Below are 25277 nucleotides of genomic sequence, written 5' to 3'. Positions count from 1 at the left end.
ACAAGGGTTCTCGGGTCTCTGTGTGCCTGGACTTTTGTGTTTACGGAGAGAAACGGAAGGGATAAAGGAGTACGTCTCCATTGTTTTACTGTCAAAATACCACTCATACACAGAGAAAACCCCTGCAGTGGACGCCAGCTAAAAGAAACATTTTCAGACTTGAAACTGGGTGAAACCAGGATTGTGCAAACAATCATAAAAATAAAAGGCCAGGGATATCCACTGGAGAGAAATGTTCATTGTGCTGACTAGCTGAATCATACGCTCCTATACATTCCTGGCAATACTCCTCATATGAAAGACGAGTGTGGGCAGGGGAAGAGGTGGGGGCTGTGCTTCTCCCAGTGTCCATCATGTACACCAGTGGATAAGGCACTGGTAAGTCTCTAAACCTTCAAACTGGAGCTGAGACTTCCTTTAGGATTTGTTACGCTCGATTTATGTGCAGCCATATCATTTCAATCTTACATTACTGATCAAAGTCTTTTCAATTATTTTTATTGCGATTATCATGTAATTATACTGCTAGATAGCATAACTGAATACTGGATTGGATTATGATTTCATACTGGACTGAATGGATTATGAGTCTGGATAACATGATTTTGTGACAGAAAAACAATAATAGTCACTTTTAAACTGGATTCTTTTACATTTTAAAAAAGTGATACTTTCAATCGTTAAGACTCTTAGGAACGGTGTAGGGAAAAGGGTCCTGTGCTCCTTGGGTTCGAGTTCCTCATTACTTCCAGTGAAAGGCGGCTGGACCCAACACAGTACTCAGTAGTCAGAGCATTTCTCCGTAATCACTTCTCCTCTTTTTTGCTCCACTATTAGGGCATTAATCGACAACTTCGTGTTTTAAATTTAGATAAAGATAAAATGCAAAGCATGATTATAAAATTTAAAAAAAAAAAACGGCGCCTCGCCCAAACTTCTCTGAAATCTCTGGCTTGCGCACTCAAATCAATGGCATTTTATTACCTATCACTTACTTTTTCAACACTCATTTATGGCTTATTTGTTGAGCTTGAGCTTGGTGTGAGTTGGCTGACACATGATTTTTGCGGATGAGTCAAGACGAGTCCGGAGGCTGTGCGCGCGCGTGTGTGCGCGTGCGTGCGTGCGTGTGTGTGTGTGTGTGCCGCACGCATTCCTGCAGCTCAGATAAAGCAGCCCGTGTGTGACGAGACGCGCTCCGTCCTCCTCCTGCAAACTTTGCGAAGCTGCGCGCAGCCGTCGCGCGCCCATCGCGCGCCCACCGCGCGCCCGGCCTCGGGAGCGATTCGCTGTCCCAGAATCGAGACATCGCCGAAGAGGCAGAGCTCTGTGATGTTTTTAAAACCCGCCCTCCGGAGAGATCTCATTTCCCCCAAAACCTCCCATTCCTCTCTCTCTCTCTCTCTCTCTCTCTCTCTTCCTCTCCGTCTCTCTCTCTCTCTCTCTCTCTCTCTCTCTCTCTCTCTCCCCCATCCCTTTTTCTCATTCCTCATCTTCTTTTCCTCTCCGTTTCTTGTCTTCTCTGAACAGCGGAGCCACTCCAGACCCATGGAGCATCCGACGGCGCGCTGCGTTCTGCTCCTCTCGTGCCTCGTCGCTCTGCTGCTCGCGGCCGATGTGGACGAGGACGAGCCGAGCTTCGACGTGGAGCCCCCGAGTGCCTCCGACCTGATCGATTACAAGGATCCCTGCAAAGCCGGTAAGGCTCGCTGACACTGTGTGTGTGTGTGTGTGTGTGTGTGTGCGCGCGCGCTCCTTGTGTGTCTGTTCGGGAGCGCTATTGTACCTCTGCTGTCCTGCGCTCAGCGAAGAAACACGGTTTTTAAGATGACAGATGTGTTATTTCCACCGCTTACTTAGCAAAGGGCCACACGAGGAGAAAGGAAACATTTCTTAATTTCGGCTTTACTCGATTTGTTCGTGTGTTTAGTTTCGTAACACCCCGAAAGGATAGTGTTTCGTTTCGTGTCACTTTTTGCCGTTGAAAAAAAATCCACAGTGGATGTGGTTAAGACGCTGAGTAAGTGAGCGGCTGTTTTTCCACAGCCAAACGCTACTAGAAAAAAAAAAAAAAAAACTTTTCTACAGTGCATTACAGTACAGTAGTACACACATCGACTTAGTCCATCTGTAGGCAACACCGAAGGTATTTCTGTTAGAGGAAACAAAAGCTCACACACAGAATCTGTCAGAAAAACTACTGAGCTCTTCTACTTCTTTCAGCGACTTAGTTTCGTCCGTTTGTTTTAACGCAAATCACACTGTGCCGCAATCGAACTGCCCGCGAATAATAATAATTCCGAGGTAGACGAAGACAGGCCCAAACTTTTCCTCCGAGGGTCCCGTTTCGGTGGTTCTCCTTGCTTTTTTTTTGCCGTTGCTTGTATTTAATTTTCACACTCGCAATGACCTTCTCCTTTTGTTTTTGGACACTGCAAAACTTGGCACACGTTTCGTACACGTCCGGTGGTGTCCGCCGGTCTTCTTGGACGACAGTCGAGACACTAGTAGCTCCGTTGAGGACACCATGGGGACACCATTAGGGTCCAGTGGGGACAGCAGTCGATCCACACCACCGGGGACCGGCTCACTATCTGCGGAGGGGAGGGGGAAGGGGTCCTGGGACAGCCTTCATCTCCATGGCAACGAGTCGCCGTGCCCCCCCGGTGGCTCAGTCTACATGGGACTAATTGGCTACAGTTAAACTAATTAAATCTCGCCTGTTAGATAGATATCCAAACGCATGGCTATTTTCATCTTTTTGCCTGAAGCGGAAAACGTTTCTGAATTAGGAGCTCGAGTTACATATAAGTAGTGTTTCTCCCCCAGGAAGAGCTTATTTTCTCCTTCGGCAGAGGCAGAGCGCAGCCACCCGCCACACAGCGCCTGCGCCGCTGGGCTCGCGCCGCTCCCACGGAACCGGGGCTGCGCTGGGGTCACTTTTTCTGTCAGCCGGGGCCACACGTTACGCTCCCCCGGTTCTCTCCTCGGCCTTCCTGCCCCTCCTTCCCCCTCCTGCCGCCCGGCCCCGGGGAACAAACTTTCGCTGAACACTCCTGCTTTTTCCAGTTGTTGTCAAGTTGTTGTTTTACGTTCGAACAATAAAATGATCGGTCGGTGTCGTGGTTGTTGCGAACGTCGGTTGGAAAGTCGTTGGGTGCGTGTGCGAGTGTGTGTCTGCTGTGAAATCCGAGGGGCCGCGAATCATGTCCCCTCCCTCCCCAGCTCAGGACTAGGCTCCGGGGGGCTTCGTGTGGGAAAAGCGTGGAGGAGACGCGGACAGGAAAAACAAAAACACGTGTTTGACAGCTCTGCCCGTAGGCGACAACGGCCGGGAACATCATCATGTCAGCATTTTTACTCAACATGATCGTTTTTAATGTTGTCTGTGCGTCAGAGATTTTGCGGCGCTGTAAGTGGTTGCTTCCTCACTCGAGTCTACGTAAACATTTTGGTTTTCCTTAAAAACCCGCCTGCTGCTGCCCTTAGTTCGGTCTCTGACATCCACCCCCCCCCAGTGAGTGTGAAGAAGGACGTGTACAGTAACAGTCAGTGCTGTACACACACTCCTCACCTACGCTTGTTCCATGAAATCACCCCGTTAGCTGAATTCCCTTTGTGAGGGGAGGAGGGGGTCGAATTACCATTGTTTTTTTTTTTTTTTGAAGGAAAAATTCGGGCGGTTCCCGAGCGGAAAACATGTTAAAAAACCGGGGGAAAAAATTGTATTTTATGCATGGCAATGATAACATCAACACTTTTTTGTAACAAATGTATTTCTAGCTTGTCTTTTAATGTTATGTGTTCATTCATTCATTCATCAGAAATTGCTTGTCCGGTGCAGGGTCGCAGTGGTGTGGAGCTTATTAAGGCAGCATATAGGGTGTAAGACACCCTGGACAGAGACATTTATGACAATTTAGCTCATGGATATATATAAAGAAATTAAGCTTACAAGATCACTGCCTATGTTTTTCACTCTGCGAAGTACATGGACACTATGTCATTAGTGCCTCTGTGTAGCATTATTGATAAATGTTTGATCCCTGCTCCTGCTGTAGTACCCTTTAGCAAGGTACCTGCTCCAAATTGCTCAGGTTAAAATTTTCCAGTTTTGTATATACTGTATGTAAATAACTGTAACTTCACACTCTGAGAAGCATTTAGCATCAGCTAAACAAATAATGATAATAATAACTAAAAATCTGCTCTTTCAGTTGTAATATTACATTTGCTTTAATTGATGGTTGTGATTGGTTGACATTGCCAATGTGATAGAAAGTAGGAATTATATTGTTGGTTTCGTTACCAAACAATTGTTATTGTGTTAATAAACTGCTTGAAAGAATATCTGTCTCCGTGCAAAGATAGGAGTCCAACCATCAGCATTCGAACCTTGCTTGTACACACGTGGTCATTGTTTTAAGTGTGCCGTAAAGTTTAAAATACTAGATTTAGCAACAGTATAGTCACAAGAATCGACTATACAGGTTAAAATATCTGTTGTGAAAGAAAAATAACAGCATAAGACAAAAAGGCCACTGTAGTGAACAAGACGCTAGTATGAATAAAGGTATGCGTATGTTTTTCAGTTCCATTCTCTTATGATATCCTGTTTGCTCCATAAACCTTTATTGCTAATCTCTTTAAAAAAAAAAAAAAAAAAAAACTGACTCCTTGTCTATTTGACATACAGCTATTTGTGCAAAATATGGGCAAAAACGGTGGTATTTGGTGACAGTTTGTGAATCACGTATCTTCATCTGTATCTCTCTATCTGTTGGTGAAATGCACTTTGGTTGTGCGTGTTGTACTTTACCTTGGAGAAAAGTGTCTGGCAAATTAATAAATGTAAATGCAAGCTGTTGTCGTAGTTTTTTCATTGTACTGAACCCTGTTATGAAAGGGCTGAGTGTATTCCCTTATTCATACATAGTTGTTAAATACACACAGCGGAAGGGAGATCCATTCCTGCCTCTAGTTCGTACGTGGGCTCTTTCTATTTGGATGCTTTCGGTTGGATTTGACAATAACCCGTGACAGTGATGACTTGTTTGCACCTGCACTGGTGATTGTTTAGAGAAAATGGCTTGTCAGCAAGAAGGACGGACACTGTGGGCATCAGCAGCGCTGTTTAGAGCAATTCAGAGGTTGTGGGATCACCCAGTTCTCTGTGGAAAACATGCTGTCTTGCAGATAGACCCCCCCCCCCCTCCCCAGCTCACTGAGAACTTACCACCATCTTGGGGAGAGAAGTAGTTCTTTATTCATCTTGAATGTGTTAGTTAAGGTAAGGAAACAGGTAGCGCTCTGAGATCTGCCCGCATACTGGGACTGTGCTTCCAAGAAGATAGTATCACAAAGGAGGGGTTGCACTAGTTCCTCAGCTCCTGTGCTATAAAGTGATCTTTAGTCATTTAGGTACAGCCATGTGTGGTGTAGCTACTACATCAATATTTGTCGGCCTTTGAGTTGTTCCAGAAATTCACCTTAATCTAAGACCGAATCTGGTCCCTCTTCTCGGAGCTCACGCCTTCGTCCGTTTTGCAGATGTTCACCACGCTGGTAAAGTGTTTAAAATCCCAGATTTCTTTTTAATAGCTGCTCCCTACCTCAGCGCATATTTAGATCCACTTTGCTCTCCTTTCTGCCCCTCCACGTCCCGCCAACGTGTCGTCACACTCCGTGGCGTGCTGTGTTTAGTAATCCAGGGGAAGGCACTCTCTGACCTCGATCCGATTTGGACTCTGTTCTTTGCAATGGTGGGATACTGTTGAACGTTGAGAAGTCTTCCCAGGACACCAGCTTTAGCTAAAAGCAACTAGAGACGCTGCAAAATGTGACTCACTGCACGTCACCAGCCACACTGCATAAGATCTCAAGTTCTCCTTCTGGAAGTGTATTTGTATAGCACTGTGATTTAGCTGCATCCAGTGCCCTTCTCAAAACCAGCTTGATGGTTGTGTAACACATTTTTACCAGTGTGATAGCTGCTCATTGCACTCAATAAAGTTAATTCTGCTTGGACTCGGATCAAGTTTGGTAGTCGTGTAATGCGGTTATGCAGTGAGCAATGCTTTTCCAAGACGGTGAATTCCATTGAGTCATTCTCTACTCAGCGGTATTTACATTTTAAAAGTAACATTGCGGTGTTTAAATATAATAAAAATCAGAAGTTATTTAGTTGCTGATCAAGACAATATACAGTTCTTACAGTTCTACACCACTCATCTTTGCAGCTGAATACTTCTTATTATAACATATTGCATAAATGGGTTAGTATGTTGAGCAAGAGCACAACTGTAAGGATCTTCCTTGTAGTTAAATCATCCAGCTGGGTCCAGTTCCGTAGTCACCCTGAAACCAGTTGCCATCTCAATTTATCACGAGAAGGAGCCTTCCAGACTCTGATTCTGACCTTTTGGTTCCTGGCACGTCTGCAACTGTGACCAGGTTCTGTGAAATAATGCCTTTCCATCATGTAATTACACTACACTTACGGGTACATTTAAGAAATTGCATTTCTTCAAACAAAAGTTTTGTTAAATATAACCTATAAACTTTGTATTACACCATTCTAGAAGAAAAGTGGGATCTTAAAGGAAGATTTTGACAGTTGGAAGAAGGATGCTGACTTGCTGATGGAACATTAAGGCGAAAAACTAATCAGATTACAAGATGACATAACTCGCTTTCTTCCAGTGTAGGAAGTTTCAGCCATCGGTTTTTGACTGAAAAAAGAAACTGCTGGTCATTATAAATGCTTCAGAGTACCTGATTTGTTTGCTGCTGGATATGATAAGCTTGTGTCATCTACTGTCCATCCTGATGACCCATGTTTCTAACAACCAGAGCAGTGTACCAGTGATATCACAGAAGCTCTGAGCAGATCACAGCAAAAGTACACAGTAATTTGTGTGTGTGTGTATATACATATATATATATATAGAGAGAGAATATATATAACACTGTGTGTGTGCTCGCATGCATGAATGCCTACATTCAAGTTAGCACTGTCAAGACCAACATCTTCAGTTGTCACACTGCTGTGTGTCTCCAGCAGAGCTTCACAGTTCACCGTAGAACATAACTCCGAATTGAGTGCCTAAGCTTTGATCAATCGGTCTGGATCAGAACTTTAGATTATTATTCTCCTCCAGTGGCATGGGTCTTCAGTGGCAGGAGATCTGTGTGAAATTATTTGGCATAATTTCCCCTCGCAGTTACATGTGCCATCATTTGCTGATTAACTGGGCCAACGGTCACATTCGGGGGACTAATGAGAATAACCTCATTTGCAGCTGAGGTGCAGGGGTTAAATCCTCCAGATGAGGAGCTGTATTAAAATCAATCCCAGTCACGTAATGCAAATAAAATAAAATCTGTGCCGCCACCCCAATTCTTTTTCAGTTAACTCAGCGCTCATCATTTTTTCACTTGGGTGTTATTATTCCATAGGAAGCCACGGAACTAGAAACAATGACTGTCTTTAACATTTACTCTAGAAGGAAAAGGCCAGCCTCTATCTGTGCCTTTGGATGAGCCTGTTTTTTCATACGTTTTCAGTGTCGCTTAAAAAGAAAATGTCTCCATTGTGCTGAATGTATCTGTGTCCTTCTCATCCAGGAGAACTTTTTCAGCTGTAGGGTTCTGTTTTTTCAGTCTTCTAAGCAGTCAGAGGGTGAGATGGATGCCCTTCCTGTGGCCATTGTCCTGACATGCCTGACTTTATGGGTGCAGGAGTCTTTCACATTATAGCGAACCAAGGTATGGTCTGAGAGGATAACCAACAGGCTACAAGCAGATGTCTGTTAGCAGGGAGCCAAGAGCTTCATGCTTTTGGAGGAGCTGCGATGTGTTAATGTTCCCGATGGAAAACGTGCTGCTCGGCGGAAGGCAGAGTGACGTGGCGTGCTGAATGACATGCATTTAATCTAGTCAATATCCCAGGAATCCCTCTGCATTGCAATTACATTTTTTTTTTTGTTCAGTTCTTACTTGCTGCCAGGGTTGCAAGTTACTTTTTGGGAAATCCCTATAAGGTAAACCTACGGGCTGCTTTGGTGGTCCAGTCTAAGGGCTAAGGTACCGCTCTCCCTGTATTTGCTGATAGTTTCCAAATACAACAGCAGCCAGCATCATAATAAGGGCAAACAGAAGGTCAAGGTTACAGCCAGTCAAGCAGATGCTTTGGAATACTGTGGTGGTCTCTTTCAGCATCTTTGCTTATGTCGGTGTTCGGCACCCTTTAATTCACCAGTACTGGGACTACATGTGGGCTCCACTTTGGTTAATGAGTGACTCGGGCCAAAAAAAATAACAAAACATCAGAATGTATTAAGTGGGGAATGCACAGGCAGTCTTAATTCTAAGAGCTTGAAAAGATTCAAGAATACGCATACTGCAGCTGAGAGGAATCTCGGAGAGAAACGTGAGGCACAGTAATTGAAAGGGAGACACTTGTTCTCAAGATGTGCAACTTCAGTGGGCTCCGATAACATCGTGGACTGTTAACCCTTGAGAGCTTTCCAGTCAGCTGTTAGCTATAAAGGAACTTCAGCAAAGCACACTAACGCCCTGAACACTAACGCGCTTCTGTTAGCAGTTGTGCAAGTTGGCTCCGAAGGGCCCTTTATTATTAATACTCTGTGCTTCATGCTGTCAATGCTGTGTTCTTCCAAAGTCCTCATTCTATTTGAGGAGAAAAGACATTGTGTTATACTACATCTTACCATGACTAATGTTTGTTTTGCTTACAGGCTACTCTAGCCAACTATAGGTAATTACAACCTTAAATTATGGACCTCCTCTGCTTTAGAAAGGCAGGTGGTGTTTAATTCATTACTGGAAACAATTATGCTTTAAGTGCCAACAGCAATCGCAAAAGGCCTTAAAGAGCGTTCATTTCAGGCACTCTATTCATGGCCAATTAACCAGTGATGATGAGAATGTCCAACTCTGCTAGTGAAGTGGGCCTTCAATCTCTGACTTAATCACATTTGTAATTTAGCCGAACTGCCTCCTTGATGAATTATTCAGTGGATTACGATTCGTCTGGAAGTCATTTCTGATTTGAATGCTCTCCTTGTCTTAATTCCTTACAAATGTCGGCGAGCTTTATAGATGTAATTTGTTTTTGGGCATTTTACGTCTTTTTTCAAAAGATCATTTGCTCAAAACAAACATTTTAACACTTAGATAATTGAGGACAAATGAAGTGGTGTATTCCATACTTCGTTCTATGCAGTCATGGGTCTTGAAACAGTTTACTGTGAGAAGACTGAGCATGTGCGTGAGTAGCTGAAGGGGGAAGGTCGGGGTTTCTTTGCTGAATCCCATCCAGAAATTCTAGTGAAAGCGGTGCTCGCCAGACCTGCGGAGACTGCATTTTGGATCATTCCACAACCTTTAGCGTTCCTTAGCTGTGTGACTCGGTGTGGCTGTTTTGGCAAGATAAGTGCCAATAACGATAAAGCACCAGTTAAGTGATAACACTGATGCATGACAATTCAATAATAACACCACAATGTGATTAAATATGCCACATAATCACAGATTTATCCTTTTTTAATCTGTTTCAGTTCTTAACCAGCATAGGTTTTCTGTAACTCTTCTTTAGAAAAAAAAAAAACCACACCTTCTTAAAAACTGATCTGTAACTGAACTCCGGATTATATGTTTGATTCCTTTAAAATAAGCAGTCAAATGTAATTTTTTTTTCTTCTTTGACCCAAATTGCAGTGTGTGGAATTGTCAAGGTAAGCATTTTCTATGGTATACCAGCTGGAGGTATTTTTACAAGGAGGTGGAGCCACAGAATTTACTAGACTACTGTGCCATGTATCCCCTATCCTACCCAACCAGCAGCAGCTAATTTGATCCTCAGGAGAAACCTGTGGAGTTGTAGCCTATGTGTATCACCCAGGGAAATTTGGGTTTTTTTAAAAAAAAATTTTAAATTTCACTGTAAAAGTATAACTGTATTGCGTTGTGGTAGGAGCTGTTTGCATGCAGTGGTAATGAAATGCAGATTGAGCTTCTGTGGTGATGTCATGGTTAATCCTGTTGCAGCAATATTCCATGAGCTCCCATTTGAATATAAATGTGATGCTTTCTATCGGAGCACCTAGGTAGCACTGGGCATCACCATATCATTTAATGCATCATCATTCCAGTCTCTATCCATCCAGCTGGCATTATAACCAATCAACATCAAGGCTTTGGTAGTCAGTGCCAGGTGATAGGTGGTGATCCTGATGAACTGTGGCAGGATGATTGACACATGGTGGCTGTTTCCATGCAGATCATGAGTTGGCAAGATTCAACTCAGTAGAGCCCTGCTCCATAATGCAAAAGAACAAGCTAGCTGATGGGAGATGGAGAGGAGTCTGATGCAGCGAGAGGCACTTTAGGATTTTTAGCTGTTATTCAGGGAGACTTTCCCTCTAGCTGTGTAACTAGAGCATCTGTCACACCTGTCATTATAGGCCCCTCCTGGCTGTCTAGTTTGTCTCAGGAGGCAGAAGGAAATCTGTGTTTCCCTGACCAGTCTGGTGAGCTTGTTGTTCCTTCAGACTCAGGTGCCTTGGGGACCAAAGGGCTCACGTCTGTTATCCAGTGTCTTCATTTCTGAAGTTCAAACCACAGGGATGCATTGCACACATAACTGGTATACATAGGACATTACAGAGAAAGAGTATAGCGGTCAAAATCTGCAGTGATTTACAGTGAATTCTGCAGAATCCCAACGCTTCAGACATCTTGGATCCCTGGCCACAGCTGTTGACATTTATGTAACAAACTGGGCTGGAAGGAGACCAGGCAGATGCAGTGATGCCAGGACTCCATATGCCCTTCTGCAAGCCGGTCTGTCCTGCCGTCTGACTGGCTATTCCTCGATTTTCCTTTTATTTTCTCCCCATGATTATATTTAGATTGTCTTCTCCTTTTGTACGTACTGTTTTTTCAGTGCAAGATTATCTTCTGCTCCCCAGTTAGCTTCGGAAATCACACACAGCTTACTGTCCTGGACTGTGGAGCCCAGGCTGTTGCAGGTTTTACTGTTCCAGTTGTGTAACTTGTCCTTAGCAGAGGTGATGATGTGGTTGTGACACCGCAGGACTGGATTATGTTATGGTCTACACTTCTAGTGAAAAGCATGAGTGCACCTGGGCAACTGGGCAACTTGGCAACGCTTGTATAGGTTGAACTGGGCAGAAAAGCAAGGGAACCCAAATAGTCCAACATCTTGGTGAATTTCAGCAGAAGGACTGGGAGGAAATGTTGGCTGATTTCCTGCTCATGCTTATTAACCACCACTTTGTAAAATTAAAAAACTACTTTCCAGCAGCTGTAAAACTTCTTTGGCAGTGCATGCTATCAGGTGCATAATTTGATTTGCTGTGCTTTATTGGTAGAAGGGTTATCAGTGAAATCAGAAAATGTACATGCCTTTTCTTCTTTCATGGTAAAAACATCATAAATGAAATGCAAGCAATTAATTTTGCAACTATAGGGTTAAAAAAAGAGCTCTCATTTCAACAGTACACCCTCTTCCTTTCCCAGAGCTAACTTATCTCTGACATAAATTCTCTCTCATAATTGATTGCAGCTTTGTCCAATGCATTGCTGTACTTTAGTCACCATCTGATACAGCTAGTTCTCATTTTCAGCGAGAAAAAAAGCATGGCGATAGGAAAAAAGGAATCTGAATACGCATACATACTCTCGGCTTGTATAAATATTTGGTATCTGACACTGGGGAAAACTCTCAGCCATGTGGCGAGTTCCTATATTAAGGGGCAACGTGAAACTGCCGCATTTGCGTGTTAGTGCAATTTAGTTACAGTGATTTGCATTTTGTTCAAGTGCAAATTACAGGATCCCATTAACCTCCCTGCTATTCTAAACCTTGTCTCTGGGCCTGCCTGACCTCCAGGCGGAGATTTACACCTTTGTTGTTGCTGCTGTTTTGGGTCCTAATCCTTCTTAACCCAAAAGTTCGGCAACGAGCTCTCCCCTTGACCTTTTTGTGCTGGTTATTTTCCAGGAGGGGATATCACGGCTGCCTTCCACCTACATATTTTTTTCCATAGATCTGGAGACTGGAAAACCCAGCAGTCCAAGTTCTTCTTTCTCTTGGTCTTCTGCTTTTATTGTCTGTAGCTGTACACACACACTCACACATATTTTCGTATGCATTTTTATTTTTTTTACGTCCTCTTTAAACCCAGCATTGCACAGTGCTGGAGAGAAAAAAAATCTTGCTGTTCATTTAATCTGTAGCCAGTATTTCACCACATTTATTAATTCCCGCGAAATGCCATGCCAAGGTGAAACGTTTGCTGTTGCATTTAGTGCCATGTTTTTTCAGACAGATGGCAAAATGCCTAGGGCTCATGTACTTAGCCAGTTCTGGATGATGAATTGTGTTTACCTAGACCACAACAAGGCTGACCAGGTCTGACAGCAACCCAGGCTCGCAGACGAACCCGGAAACATTTAATCGAAGCCCGGTTCTCTGTCTGGCTCTGGGTCTGAAAGCGTGTCCAGCGCTGCCGGTCGTCACGGGTAAAGTTTCGCATTGTAGGAAACTGTCCATCCAACCCCAGTAGACTGTCCTGCAATATAGACGTAGTCAGGCCAATGACCTTTTCTTCCCCTGCCTCTGATGTAGACAGAGCGCTCCGCTCTTGGCTGCACCATAAATCCTGTGAGTGTGCTGGTGTGGAGGGCCTGTCCAAGGCAGCGTGTTGCCCCGGCCTCTGGGATCCCCGGGCTGCAGGAACAGTGCCTTTATTGAGGAATCCCATAAAGCCGCTCTTCTCATAAAGCATGCCTGCTTGTTTACTTCCCCCCTCACTTCGCCTCCTTCTAGAAAAGGTGACTGTGTGGGAAATGCTCCATAGCTTCAGCTGAAATATACATCAAGCCAGGAGCGTGGGTTTCTCCGAATCGTGTCAGAATTTGTCGGAAGGAGTCATTCAAAAAAAATCCTGCACAAAGTATGTAGGATTTACACAATGTTCTGTTAAAAAAATCATGAATAGACATGCCCTCCAGTATAGTTTAATGCTAGCTATTTAGCTCAGACTGCTCACGATTAATATATAATTCCAACAGTTATGGTCCGTGAATTGCCTTGGAAACCATCTTTAAAGGTAGTGCTGGACATCATGGACCAAAAATGAGAAAACAAGGCTTTATTGTACTAGCAAGCTGTTTATATTTACCGGATAGAACGGGAAAACATGTTTTTTTGTTTAATTTATGCACGGGTGAATACGAGGGTACCGCTGCAGCTAAAAAGAATCAGCGCTTAAAATTCAACGGGTGGCTTTTAGTTAAGCGCTCTTTAGAGTTCAGTCCACGACAATGTGTGTCTGCCCTGGGGTGCTAGGAATTCCCAGGTGCACAGCTCTGTCACAGCTCTATCTAGACCCTTTTTTGCTGGCACTGGCAGCCTTGTCCTTGGTTTCGGTAAAAGAAGCAGCACCTTGCTGAGAAACACTAAACGGTAGTAATTCATTCTTCAACACAAATGGGGCACTGGGCTTCAGCACAAATTGTAATGAAGACGTAACCACTGCGATGTGAGTGATGCAATGGGTTGTGCAAAAAAGGAGACTGTCAGTTTGGGAACGGTCTCACGTCCGATGTATTACAGGGTTCGAAAATGTCTAGCTCCTGGCTCTTTGCTATACTGCTTAATCGACAGTTATTCAGTGGGTTTCTCTAATTACAGAGGAGGAAGTCCTTGAGGCTATAAAGGAAGCAAGGAATTATAGACCTGCTCAGATGGGCTCTGCGCACCACAGTGCCTGGAACCATGGCGCTCTTGATCCAGACCTCGTTTTTATGCAATCCCTGAATCTCTACACTGTTCTGTGTTGCTGTCACCTATTAGCAAGCTTAACCACTAAAAGCTGAGGTCATTTTCATGAAAAGCAGAGTGGTCGGCCAAGAGTCAATGCTAGGCCACTCTTACAAAAGACAGGTGTTTGGCAGTAACTGACCAAACGGTTTGCAGCTCTATAACCTTCAGAAGCTATGTCAGAACAATAAATATTGATACTGACACTGCACAGAGCCGCACTGAAAAAAATAAAGTTTAGTGCAGGTTTCTGCATCAGTAATTATTCTTCCATTAATGATTTTACAACACTGCCCCACAGCAGCACTCAGCTAACCATGTGATCTCTCACACTGAAACAAACATTTGACCTTTAAAGATCCTAATTTTCATCTCTTTAAGTTGTAATTATTTGAAAGTCATGTTTTTTTTCCAGAATTTTTCCATTTTCTAACTTAAGATGTTAAAGACAAACCTAGATACGCTCAGTCCTCATGTAATGTGGTCACACAGTAAAATACTGCTAGAATAAGTTATGAAAATGTAGTGTACCCTTTTGTATAATGGGCTTATTGGTCAGATAAATGGCATTTTCACCTGTTACGTGGTCATTTTAGTGCCGTACTCAGTGGAAAATGAGTTGATAAAGGATGCCAGTCACCTTTACTCTCACATTATTTTAGTGAGAAGACCTTCAGTGGAAGGTCTTTAAAAGGACCAATTCAGTCCCAGGGCAATGAAGTTGTTATGGCGCTTTCAGGCTATCTTGCACACTGATGCGTAACAGTTCACTAAGGCAAACAATCATAAAATGTATAGGCAATAAAAATGTTGAATGAAGGAAAGTCCGTTGTCTGTACTGCATTGTTTCTAATAGTCTTGAGAGGGAGAACAAGTCACTTTGGGAACATCACATTTCTGCACAGCTTTCAGCGGTTGTGCAGGCTGGTATAAGGAGAGCTTGAATAAAAATTAAGTTATTTTATTGAAAGAGCATTCAAACAGGGAAGAGACTTCCTTCAGCGTTCCGCTGTGTTTTCTCTTTGTCTTTCTAATACTGTTGTTTAGTTCACAAACACTGCACTCCCCTCAGATGGATGCTGTAATTGCAGCCCCCAGATAAAACAATCTGTGCTCCACACCTGCTGCAGGAAAGGAGCCTTTAGTAGCACCGCCGATTTAGCTCAAAAAGAGGAACACAGAGCACTCGGAGATAAAGCACTTTTTCAAAATGAGTTTAAAACACTAACTGTTCGGACTAGGTTAAAACAGCTTTCTTAAAAACACAATGTTAGAGAAATTTCAGAAAGAACACTTCTTCCATGTGTTAATAGTCTGATGTTTCACCAAATGGCAAAAAGCCCCAGGGTTGTTTCATAAAAAAAAAAAAAAAAATCTCTGAGCCAAATTATCAAAATGTGTACAGGATGTCCTCTGCTTTATATATAGACTGTTGGACAAACAGTGATTAAGAATAAAGGAAAATATATCATTAAGCCAAGCTAGAAATACTTTTTTTATACAGTATATTGGTGTTATGCGATAGACTGGCGTACCCCCCAGTGTTACACCCAGTGGTTCTGGGATAGGTTCCAGGGCACTGTGAACCTGACCAAGACAAATGGTAAGAAAAATGAGTGAGTTAGTGATATTGGTGTTACTGTTATTCAAAAATATTGTTTATTTTTATATTTTCATTAATTTCAATAGAGTTTTTTTTTGTCTGGGAACCCATTTTTTCTTAAGAAATATTGATAATTTAACCCTCTCATGTGAGAAGAGGGTGTATAAATGTTGGTGTTACATAAAGTCAATATTTATTTGGAAGGGACTGCGAAGTAAACCTAGAATGAAGTACAAGGAGTTAAACCCAAATTGTTATTTTCGAAAAGAATATTGCATAGCATTTCTGCACTAGCACAAGAAAATATCAAGTCATACTATTATTAAACAGATGGTAATGATCAGTTATAAACTGGAATGTAGGCTCTAAACAAATTGGAACTCTTGCTGCTGTTCTTGTTCATGACGATGAGATACAATTTTCATTTATGTATAGTAAGATCAGATTAAAATGTTACTTAAGTTAGTTGTGTTTTGTCATATTAGACTGAAAAGTAAACTATTCAAATTAGTTTTCAAATAAGGGAAATTAAATGGAGGTGCTATATTTTGCATGGCACTGAGTAAATATTTTACATCTAGTATGTGTAAAGAAAAAACATATAAAAGATGCATTTTTCTACTGTAGTTGGTGCATGACTATGAATTTCTGCTGAGTCCACCAACTTCATGTATTGTTTAAAGTACTAATGTCCTACTGAACCCTTTCTTGTTTAGTTATAGGGGCAGTCTTGTGCAACCAGGTCGACGTGGTTCCTGCTCACATCTTCCCATAAAATTTATTCTAAATACTGTAACAACAGAAATTTGTGAGCCACGTTTCTGTGTGGTCCAACCTTCACACAGTCCAAATAAAAGTTGCACATATGATAGTTTACATTCCTGCGTTGTGTTGTTTTTCCTCAGCTGTTGTGATTTTTTTTTTTTTATTGTTTTGTAATTGTGGTGTGACCAATGAAAGTCTCTTGTGTTCTGCTCACTCAGCTGCCTTTCTGGGAGACATCGCCCTGGATGAGGATGACCTGCGCATGTTCCAGTTGGAAAGCTTCCCAAATGTGGGTCAGGGCACGGTCCAGAGTAGCAACAGCACATCTTCAGGTAAGTTCAACAAAGGGGGTCCACATCACACATTTACCCACAGTGAGTGAAGGGTGTTTTGACTCTTCTTCTGTAGATATAATATTCCAGTTGAGCTCCTTTCATAAAGTCAAAGCTTTGGGGGGGGTCATTGTGATTTTAAATTTCAGATGGGGCCAAGCTCCCATTACCTTCAATCATCTAGCAAATATATCTAACTGTACAGAGCTAAAATAAAGCAGACTGTCCATCTGACCAGAGGCAGAATCTTATCCAAATTCTGCAAGGACATTGTGTAAAAATTCCACGTGTCACTTGCCAGTGATACAAGCAGCACCTGGCAATGGTCTTCTTGAAGGAGCTCGTAGGTGGGAGCACCTGTTGTGGTCCAGGCTGTTTATCTCTACCCTGTGCTAGTGCTTAACAAAACACATTTATTGATGATTACACAATACATTTCACAGTTATTACTCATTATTTCATACCCTGCAGCAGAAATTCCACTGTGAGTATGAGTATCTTATTATGATGCTCAAATAAACCGAGAGTAATTTATTAGATGTAGAAAAGAATAACAGCTTGTCCTCAGAAGATGGGCTGAATGCTGGTTAATCAATGGTGCATTTAAGCATGTAACATCTGTAAGGCAAGTGTAGGGAGAGCAGAGGTTGAATATCTAAGATCATCATTGTCTCAGTTGCTTGATATTCTGCATGCTGTGGGCCTACAGGCTAAGTCTATGTGTGTATGCAGCTGTCAGATCTTCCCATTAAAAACACACACACACACACGCACACACACACACACACACACACACACACACACACACACCATCTGAAACCACTTGTCCCAAATGGGGTCGCGGGGAGCCAGAGCCTAATCCGTCAACACAGGGCGAAAGGCTGGAGGGGGAGGGGACACACCCAGGATGGCACCCCAAGCGGGACTCAAACTCCAGACCCACCGGAGAGCAGGACCCAGTCCAACCCACTACACCACTGCATCCCCCCTTCCTATTAAACATGCTTCTCAAATACTTGCAGTTATTGTTCATTACCATATGTTAGTGTTGTGTCCAGTGTTGATAAGAATAAGAATTTTCATTAATTCTCATTTCTTAATGTACACCTGCCAAGTAAATGTAAGTGTAGCATTATAGTTAGAGCTGTTACCTTATAATCAGAAGGTGCCCAGTTCAAATCCCACTCCTACTGTTGTGCTCTTGATCAAGATGCTAAACCTGAATTGATATAGAAAAAATACCCTGCTGGTTAAATGGGTAAATCATTGTAAGTAGCTTAGCATACAAACCCCTCAATTGTATGGTAAGTTGCCCTGGAGAATGGCATCAACTAAATATTAACTGCAAAGCTGGATTGTTTGTTTTTCTGTTCGCTTTCTTCTGTAAGAAGTCTGAATAATCCCGGAAGCTTTTGCAGACATTCGGCTTTATGATAAGAAATAATTTTGTAAAAAGCTAAAAACACAATAAAGTATATATTTTTTTCAATTAAAGCTAAACACACACACGTTTTTAGCAGTAAAGCTTGTATTCCAGCAAGTAAATTTACATTTATTCACTTAGCAGACGCTTTTCTCCAAAGCGACTTACAAGGGATACTATGTAGTGTTACTAGCCCACGCACCTTATTCACCAAGGTGACCTACAAAGTAAATGCGGTATGGTGGTACAGTGAGTAGCACTGGTTCTTTACAGCCCTAGGGCTATGAGTTCAAATGTAGGTCTGACTCTTGCTCAGTCTGCGTCGAGAGTTTGCATGTTTGTCCCATGTTTGGGTGTTCCAGGTTCTGCCCAAAGACGCATGTTGTAAGTGAATTGCGGAATTTAATATGCCCTTTGTGTGGATTTGTGTGTGCTACTGTATCAATGGGTAGATACTTGCAGGTAGCTCACTGCAGTGTGTCCAGCTGCGTAAGGCACCTGGGCAATTAATCAGCTAAATAATAATAATAATAATGAATATGAAGTAATGCACACCACTGCTGACATTTCTTGACAGATCATCATGTGGTCATCTCTTCTGTCTGGAGCTTCCCCACAATAATAACTTCACTATCAAGATTAATCACCATTGCTTCTGTAATATTTTACATGTTTTTGAATTAGAGTCGCTCCTTATTGTGTGTTGTCAATGGCAGGGTCTTCAACAAATGAAACAACTCAGGACAGCGTTGTCCCTCAAGGTCAGCGCATACACCGCAGGAAAAGGGCAGCAACCTCCAGACCTGAAAGGGTTTGGCCGGAGGGGGTCATTCCATATGTAATCAGTGGCAATTTCAGTGGTGAGTAACCAAGAGCATGAGATAGAACACCGGCATACAATTCATTAAAATCTCAGTGCATTTCATTTTCTTATACTATGTGTAAAATGTAATTTTACAGCTTCGGTAGCCTGTGTTATGTATTTCTGGTGAATTTCATTAAAGCATGAGTAGAACACTCAGTGGCGTCACTAGGAAGGTGTGGAGGGTACGGCACCATCGGAGGGGGTAACACCACAATGACTCTATAAAATTTTGTATAGCGTTTCAGCAGAAATGTATTTTTTTATACCAAGATCCCTGTAGTTAGTTATAAGAACAAAATATGTTTCGTAATAAAGCCCACCTTATACGGATCAATATAGCTACAAGGCCGAAACTCTATGCTAATTTACTTTTCGAACCTTCGAGTGCGCTCCGCTCAGAGCTCTCATTATTACCCAATTACAGTGACGCTACGAATCACGTGGTGTCGTATGCACGCTCTACAAGCACGCGCTTATTTTCGTCGCTGATCGTGTTTTTATAGTCGCTGATTCTGTCACATTTTCTGGTGTTTTAGCTACAATATTGTGGTAATTAGTATTTGTGAAAATATGTCAATAACGTTAAAATAAACATAATTTTGATGTAATTCTTTAACGTTGTTACTTCGAATTCTGCTGTTACCGAATTTTCACTTGAGGATGTAAATCGTTTTGTCTGTGCATACGATATTGTAATTTAAAGGTGTAATTTTAATTTTGCCTATTGTTTATGTCACTTCTACTGCCGTTACATTCAGTTCTATACGGGAATTACGACTTACGAGTAACATTACGTTACCACAGAAAACATTACTGAGGATTCTCTATGGTCTGGTACGGAAGGAGGTACATGGGGGGGTGGGGTGACACCATCATGAGTTACCGCGCTGGGTGACACCAACCCTAGTGACACCACTGAGAACACTACCATTAAACATAACTCCCTGACTGGTCACAGGAAACTATTTTTGCCCGCTGATAAAGTAGTGGAATAAGTCCTTGTTCCTTTTCATTTTTGACTAAATTTACAAAAAAATTTTAATTGGAAGTGTCGAATATCTGAAAAGGAATTTCATTTGGCATTTGGTCAACTGTGACCGCCTCTGTTTCCAAAACAGATGGTCAATGAAATATGCATTGTAACCTTTCCTGCTACTTAGAAATCTTGTTAATGTTCAGGTTTTAGCAACCATGCAGACAGTACTTGGACCGTGGCCTGATCCAACTGTATCTCACCAAAACAAAAGTGCTACTTCACTGCCCCGAGGCACAAAGGTGAAGTCTTTACGAACACTTCTTTAAAGAAGTCTATGTTTAAAAGACAGGCAGAATGAGAATGTAAAAGATGCAGAACACTACAGAAGCTTCCGGTGCGGAGCCTGCAGAACTTTAATATGCTACCCTGCTGTACTAATCACATTTAGGAGCCTTTCTCTCAGGGCAAAATGTGTCTCATTATCTTATTTTAGGCATATTAAGAGCAGCTCCACATGGTGAAGTATGGCCACTGATAGATTATGGAATTGAATTCCAGTTGAAATCACTTGAACAGAAGCTGGTGCACAATCTGGACAGTAAAAATGGGAAAAAAAACTGTGAGACATTACAAATGCAGAGGCAACTGGTAAATGCCAGTGCCATACATCTGGGCATTTGGGTGTCTTTACCATGCCTAGGAGTGGCACTGAGACATACTGGCCACACTCCCACCCTGCATCCACCACCTAAATTGTTCCCACCCCGACCCCCAGGCAGCCAGCGAGCGATATTCCGACAAGCCATGCGCCACTGGGAGAAGCACACCTGTGTGACTTTCATTGAAAGGACGCAAGAAGAGAGCTACATTGTGTTCACGTACCGACCGTGTGGGTGAGTTGGTGGGGGGTGCGGGGGTGCGGGGGTGGTTGGCCTCCTCTCAGGAAGGAGCCACCGTGGTTCGTCCTGTGCACCGATTCACTCATATAGCACAGTTTGTGCAATGCCGTGACTAATGGCTAAAGTGGCTTTCCTTGCTTGCCCTTGACCAGAGCCCTCAGCCGTTGCTCCTTGCCCAAGCAGGTCAGCGTGAGATTTGGTAATTGCTCTCGCCCCACACTGCTTCCATTCACTGGTATAGAATGCCTTTCTGTTGCTTGCAACCTGGCATCCTTTCTAGTGAAGCGCTTCTTAACGCTGAGTTCCATGTGGAACGGCCCCCGAGTGAGACCCTTGGTGTTCTAGAATAATCCGTCCTGCTTCCCAGTGTCCCATGCTCTGAAAAACAAAAATCTCTCAGACAAAGAAGGCAAAAAGAAGAAGAAAAAAGCACATTTTGCTTTAGCTGTTCCCATTGTTCTCATACAAAACATGGCTGAAAATCTCCATTTAAAAGTGATTAAGTAGTGTGAAAACCTCAGAGAAAAGCTCGACGTGGGTATGAGAGTTAAACAGCAAGTGAAATGAAGTGTCCTTTTCCACATTCAGCTGTTGATGAGTGATGTAGGCCTAGCCCCGTAGCGACCACCACCCGGGAAACTCGAAGGGTGCCGTGGGATGAGGGACAGGGAGATCCTCCACGCAAGGCTCCTATGTGGGGTTTGAACGGGTCCCAGGAGGGCATGGCCGGGCAGTGACTAAATTAGAGGGTGACGGGCGTACTGAGTGACAAGGCCCCCACATGAAGTCTTTCATGCAAAGAGGCTTTCCCTCGAGCGGCGGTCCACTGCACCGCCAAAGGATTCGGCTGCCTAGTGTTCTGTTCCGCAAACATCATGAGAAAAATCCACTCGCTCCATCTTCTTGTGGACTGCGTCTAAATATAGAGTTATTTGTCCCTTTCCAGGGCAAATCTAAATTTACAAACGACCTTTGAATGTGACCACTGAGTCAAAGTAAATACCGTCTCGCTGAGCACTCGTTAGTCGTCTTGTATCCAGCGTTACATTATTTATTTGCTCAGCAGATGCTTTCCCCCGTAAGGATGGAATATGCAGAGCAAGGTAGCCTTTAAATCATTACAACGAAAGCGATGAGAAATATTCTTTTTCATTTGTGTGTTTTTGACCAGAGTCTCGCTGTCTTTTTCTGCATCGTGTTATTCAGTAAAATTCAACTGAATAACACTATAAACTGTGTCAATTCTGTAAATTCCCATTTCACTGAAAGGAAAGGGAATGTTTATTCATCACAGTTATAGTTAATGTAATTTCTCTTCAGGATGATCAAACAAATGTACCAATCCTCTGAGCTTATGTGTTTCTTAAGGTAGTAAAACGTGATTTTGTTGGTTAATTTCTCCTTATGTTTACTTGAATAAAGCACCCAGTTATCCAGCTGACTTCCATGTTAAAAAACTGTAATAAATGCTTCAATCATTCAAAGAAATATTTTGTCGTAAAAAAATTCTTTACCAGAACTTGGTACGGTGACTTGTATAGTTCCAGTCCACCCTGAGCAGACTTTTCAATTATATGAATAGATATTTATATAATGTGTGCTCCATCTGTTGACTTATGCACCATGCTTGTTTCTGGTTTGTTAACAGAGCACTTTGTCCCCTGTAGGTGTTGTTCATACGTGGGGCGGAGGGGCGGGGGCCCCCAGGCCATCTCCATTGGTAAGAACTGTGACAAGTTCGGCATTGTGGTGCACGAGCTGGGTCACGTGATTGGCTTCTGGCACGAGCACACGCGGCCCGACAGGGACGACCACGTCAGCATCATTAGAGAGAACATCCAGCCAGGTGAGGCACATGTGCACACGCACACCTGTAGATACCTGTAACCGCCCTGTTCCATATCATAGGTACCCAGCAGACAGTGTGCTCATACTGAAAGGACACCCAGATTTGTGTGTTTAACTTTGTGTATGTATTTGCCACCCTCTGGAAGGATGACGTGAAATCTGTTCATAGGACAGCAGACAAGGAAAGGATATTTTAAATTGCTGGAGTTTGCTTCGCTATGAAAAACTATGGGCTGGGAGATAGTATCTGTTCTGTGAGAAGGAGAAAAACATCTTTATTTCATTCACATATCATCCAGTGTTGATCTTCGTAACCTCCTCTTTTACACTTCTTATCTTAAAGCGAAGGGACGCATCTGCAGTACAGGGCTTTCTTGCTCAGCAGATACTTTCCACAGGTTCCTGCGTAATTAGACAGGATGCCCTTTAACTTAAGCCATCCTTTAAACTAATCAGAGAAAAGTTGCACGACTAATTTTTCTCCCAGTGTTTATTTATTTTATTTATTCGGAAAAAAAGCTTAATAAAATGGAAAGTAAGACTAGGGTCTTAATTTTTATGCCTAGAGTTCCAGTCATATTTCTTCTGTTTCGTTATGTGATACTAGAACCTGTCAGACGGAACAAAAAAACCCTTGGGCAAGTTGTGTACCTTGCATTTCTTCACCAAAATTCCTGCCTGTTTAAACAAATACAGTCAGTTTGAATAAAACATCAGATTTTGAGCTACCCTTCTACTTTACTTGTTTTACAATTGTAATTCTCAGATTTTTTCCATTGTTACTGTAACAGACCTCTAAATAATGACATTTCTTAAGCACTTTTGCATGTTGTTGGAAAAGTTGCAAAAATGCTTCAAATGTGTCAGTTGTAAGGTTTCTTACAGCTTATGACTTGGCATTGCAAAAGGTTTTTGGAAAGGTCTTAAAGGATCACATAAGCAGTGGGAACCAAAGAAGAAATTACAGCAGTGTGTGCATAGCGGCAAATATCAGCGATAAAATGGGACTGTGTGACTAGTGTGGTGATCGCATTTGACAAAATGTCTTTGAAAGGTCTTGGAAAAGGTCACATTACGCATTCCACCATGAAGGCGCGCTGGAGGAGCTACACAGCAAGGCTAATTCACAGCTCTTTGAAACCATCACTTTGGCAGCTATTGGGCTTCTTCTTGCAGGACAGGAGTACAACTTCTTGAAGATGGAGCCTGGGGAGGTGGATTCTCTGGGAGAAGTGTACGACTTTGACAGCATCATGCACTACGCCAGGAACACCTTCTCTAGGTAAGGGCACATTACCTCAAAGGTGATGAGAAGTACAACTGAGAGCTTTGAAGGTGTGAGATCGTAGACTGTGAAACCATGGCAAGAGGCAAGTTTAAATTTAATAGAAGTTGTTCACTGACTGTCCCCTCCAAAGCTGACTTGATGATGACCAGCTCCTGCCCACAGAGACATAGTCAACAGAAACTGGCATCGGAAGGGAAAAAAAAGAGCCTGTTGGCTAGGAGCAGGAGAGTTCCCCGGCATAGTCCAAGGTTCATGGTGTACTGGCAACTCTTCTATTGTTCTTTCGCCTGTTTTCTGCACTTATTAGTTACTGCCTGCTTTTGGTTTTGCTTTAAAGATCACATCCTTATTTTGGTTTGGTTTCCTTCATGAATAAAACCCTTTTTCTTCATGAAACCTGCTGTCCTTAGCTTCCGTCCTGACCATGTGGCCACCTCTCCTCAAGAAAGGCCAGAAAGTGCTCTGTTCTTGTATTTCCAAAAATCTATTTCCTGTGTAATGCTTCTTGTCAAACTGGGCCTATTTTTGCTCATTATCATTTTCCTGTGGCTTATTTTACACAGTTATTGCTTTTTTTGTGTGTTTTTTTAGCTGTTGGGCTCCCTCCATCTGGAGCTGTCTCCTTAATTGGAAGACTTCACATACATTGGTTTCTCATCCATTGGTACTTTACAGAAGTTGATCACTAATGGGGCTCCTGGAGGGAAGCATCTTCATTGTCCCAGCCATTCTGTTCCTTTCCTCTGACCCCTTTCCCATTGTCATAGTAGGATGTAGGGAGGGAGCAGACTCGGGCAGAATGTGCGCTGTCCACAACAATGTGTCAAAGTCTGCACTCCAGTGAGAGACGATGAAGATGCCGAGTCTCTTGCTCTCTTTTTTCCATTCGGTGCTAGTTTATTTTCCCTTTCACCATTCATCCTGCTCAGCAGTCCCTCCAAATGTTTCAATTCGAGGCTGACAGGTTGGAAGCAATATCTCTAGGTCTGTTGGCGATGCAGAGGATTAAACTTTGAGACATCTTGGGCTGTGGGGTTTTAGTGGATCGAAATAACAGTAGCCTACCGTTCCTTTCAGGCATTGCACTTTTTGATTTCATGCTGCTAGCTATAATTGTCAGACAGTAACCAGAGGCTCACTGGGCTTTTGCTGGCCAGTAAGGTTAACATCACGTGCAACATTGATGTCAACTCTTCATATGTTTTTGAACTTGTTTGTTCTCATCTCTGTAAGGTTCCTCTCTTGGCAGTGGCTGTGATGATATCAGAGATATGGTGAGATCCTATATAATCACAGGAGTCTCTGTGGATTAGCCTTACTGTATAGCTCCTCCACTCCAAACCAGACAACCGCTGACCGCCGCCCACACCCGGTGATGCCACGCCAGTCAGCAGAACTTGTCCGG

The 25277-nt window shown here is 42.8% G+C and overlaps 1 protein-coding gene across 1 annotated transcript in view; it reads left to right on the top strand.

Annotated features, from left to right (window-relative positions):
* Positions 1-1165: 1165 nt before the first annotated feature.
* The window catches only part of bmp1a (bone morphogenetic protein 1a), a 44524-nt gene continuing 20412 nt past the window's right edge, over positions 1166-25277 (top strand). Inside the window, exons 1-6 of the mRNA XM_029256734.1 lie at positions 1166-1699; positions 16460-16573; positions 18713-18856; positions 20613-20730; positions 22404-22582; positions 23761-23866. Of these exons, the coding sequence (XP_029112567.1) occupies positions 1333-1699; positions 16460-16573; positions 18713-18856; positions 20613-20730; positions 22404-22582; positions 23761-23866 (1028 nt within the window). The 5' untranslated portion in view covers positions 1166-1332. The remainder of the gene's footprint in view (positions 1700-16459; positions 16574-18712; positions 18857-20612; positions 20731-22403; positions 22583-23760; positions 23867-25277) is intronic.

Source organism: Scleropages formosus, chromosome 12 (assembly GCF_900964775.1).
Source record: "Scleropages formosus chromosome 12, fSclFor1.1, whole genome shotgun sequence".
Lineage (NCBI taxonomy): Eukaryota > Metazoa > Chordata > Actinopteri > Osteoglossiformes > Osteoglossidae > Scleropages > Scleropages formosus.
The sequence above is the reverse complement of the archived record's forward strand: the minus strand, read 5'-3'. Positions and strand labels throughout refer to the sequence as shown.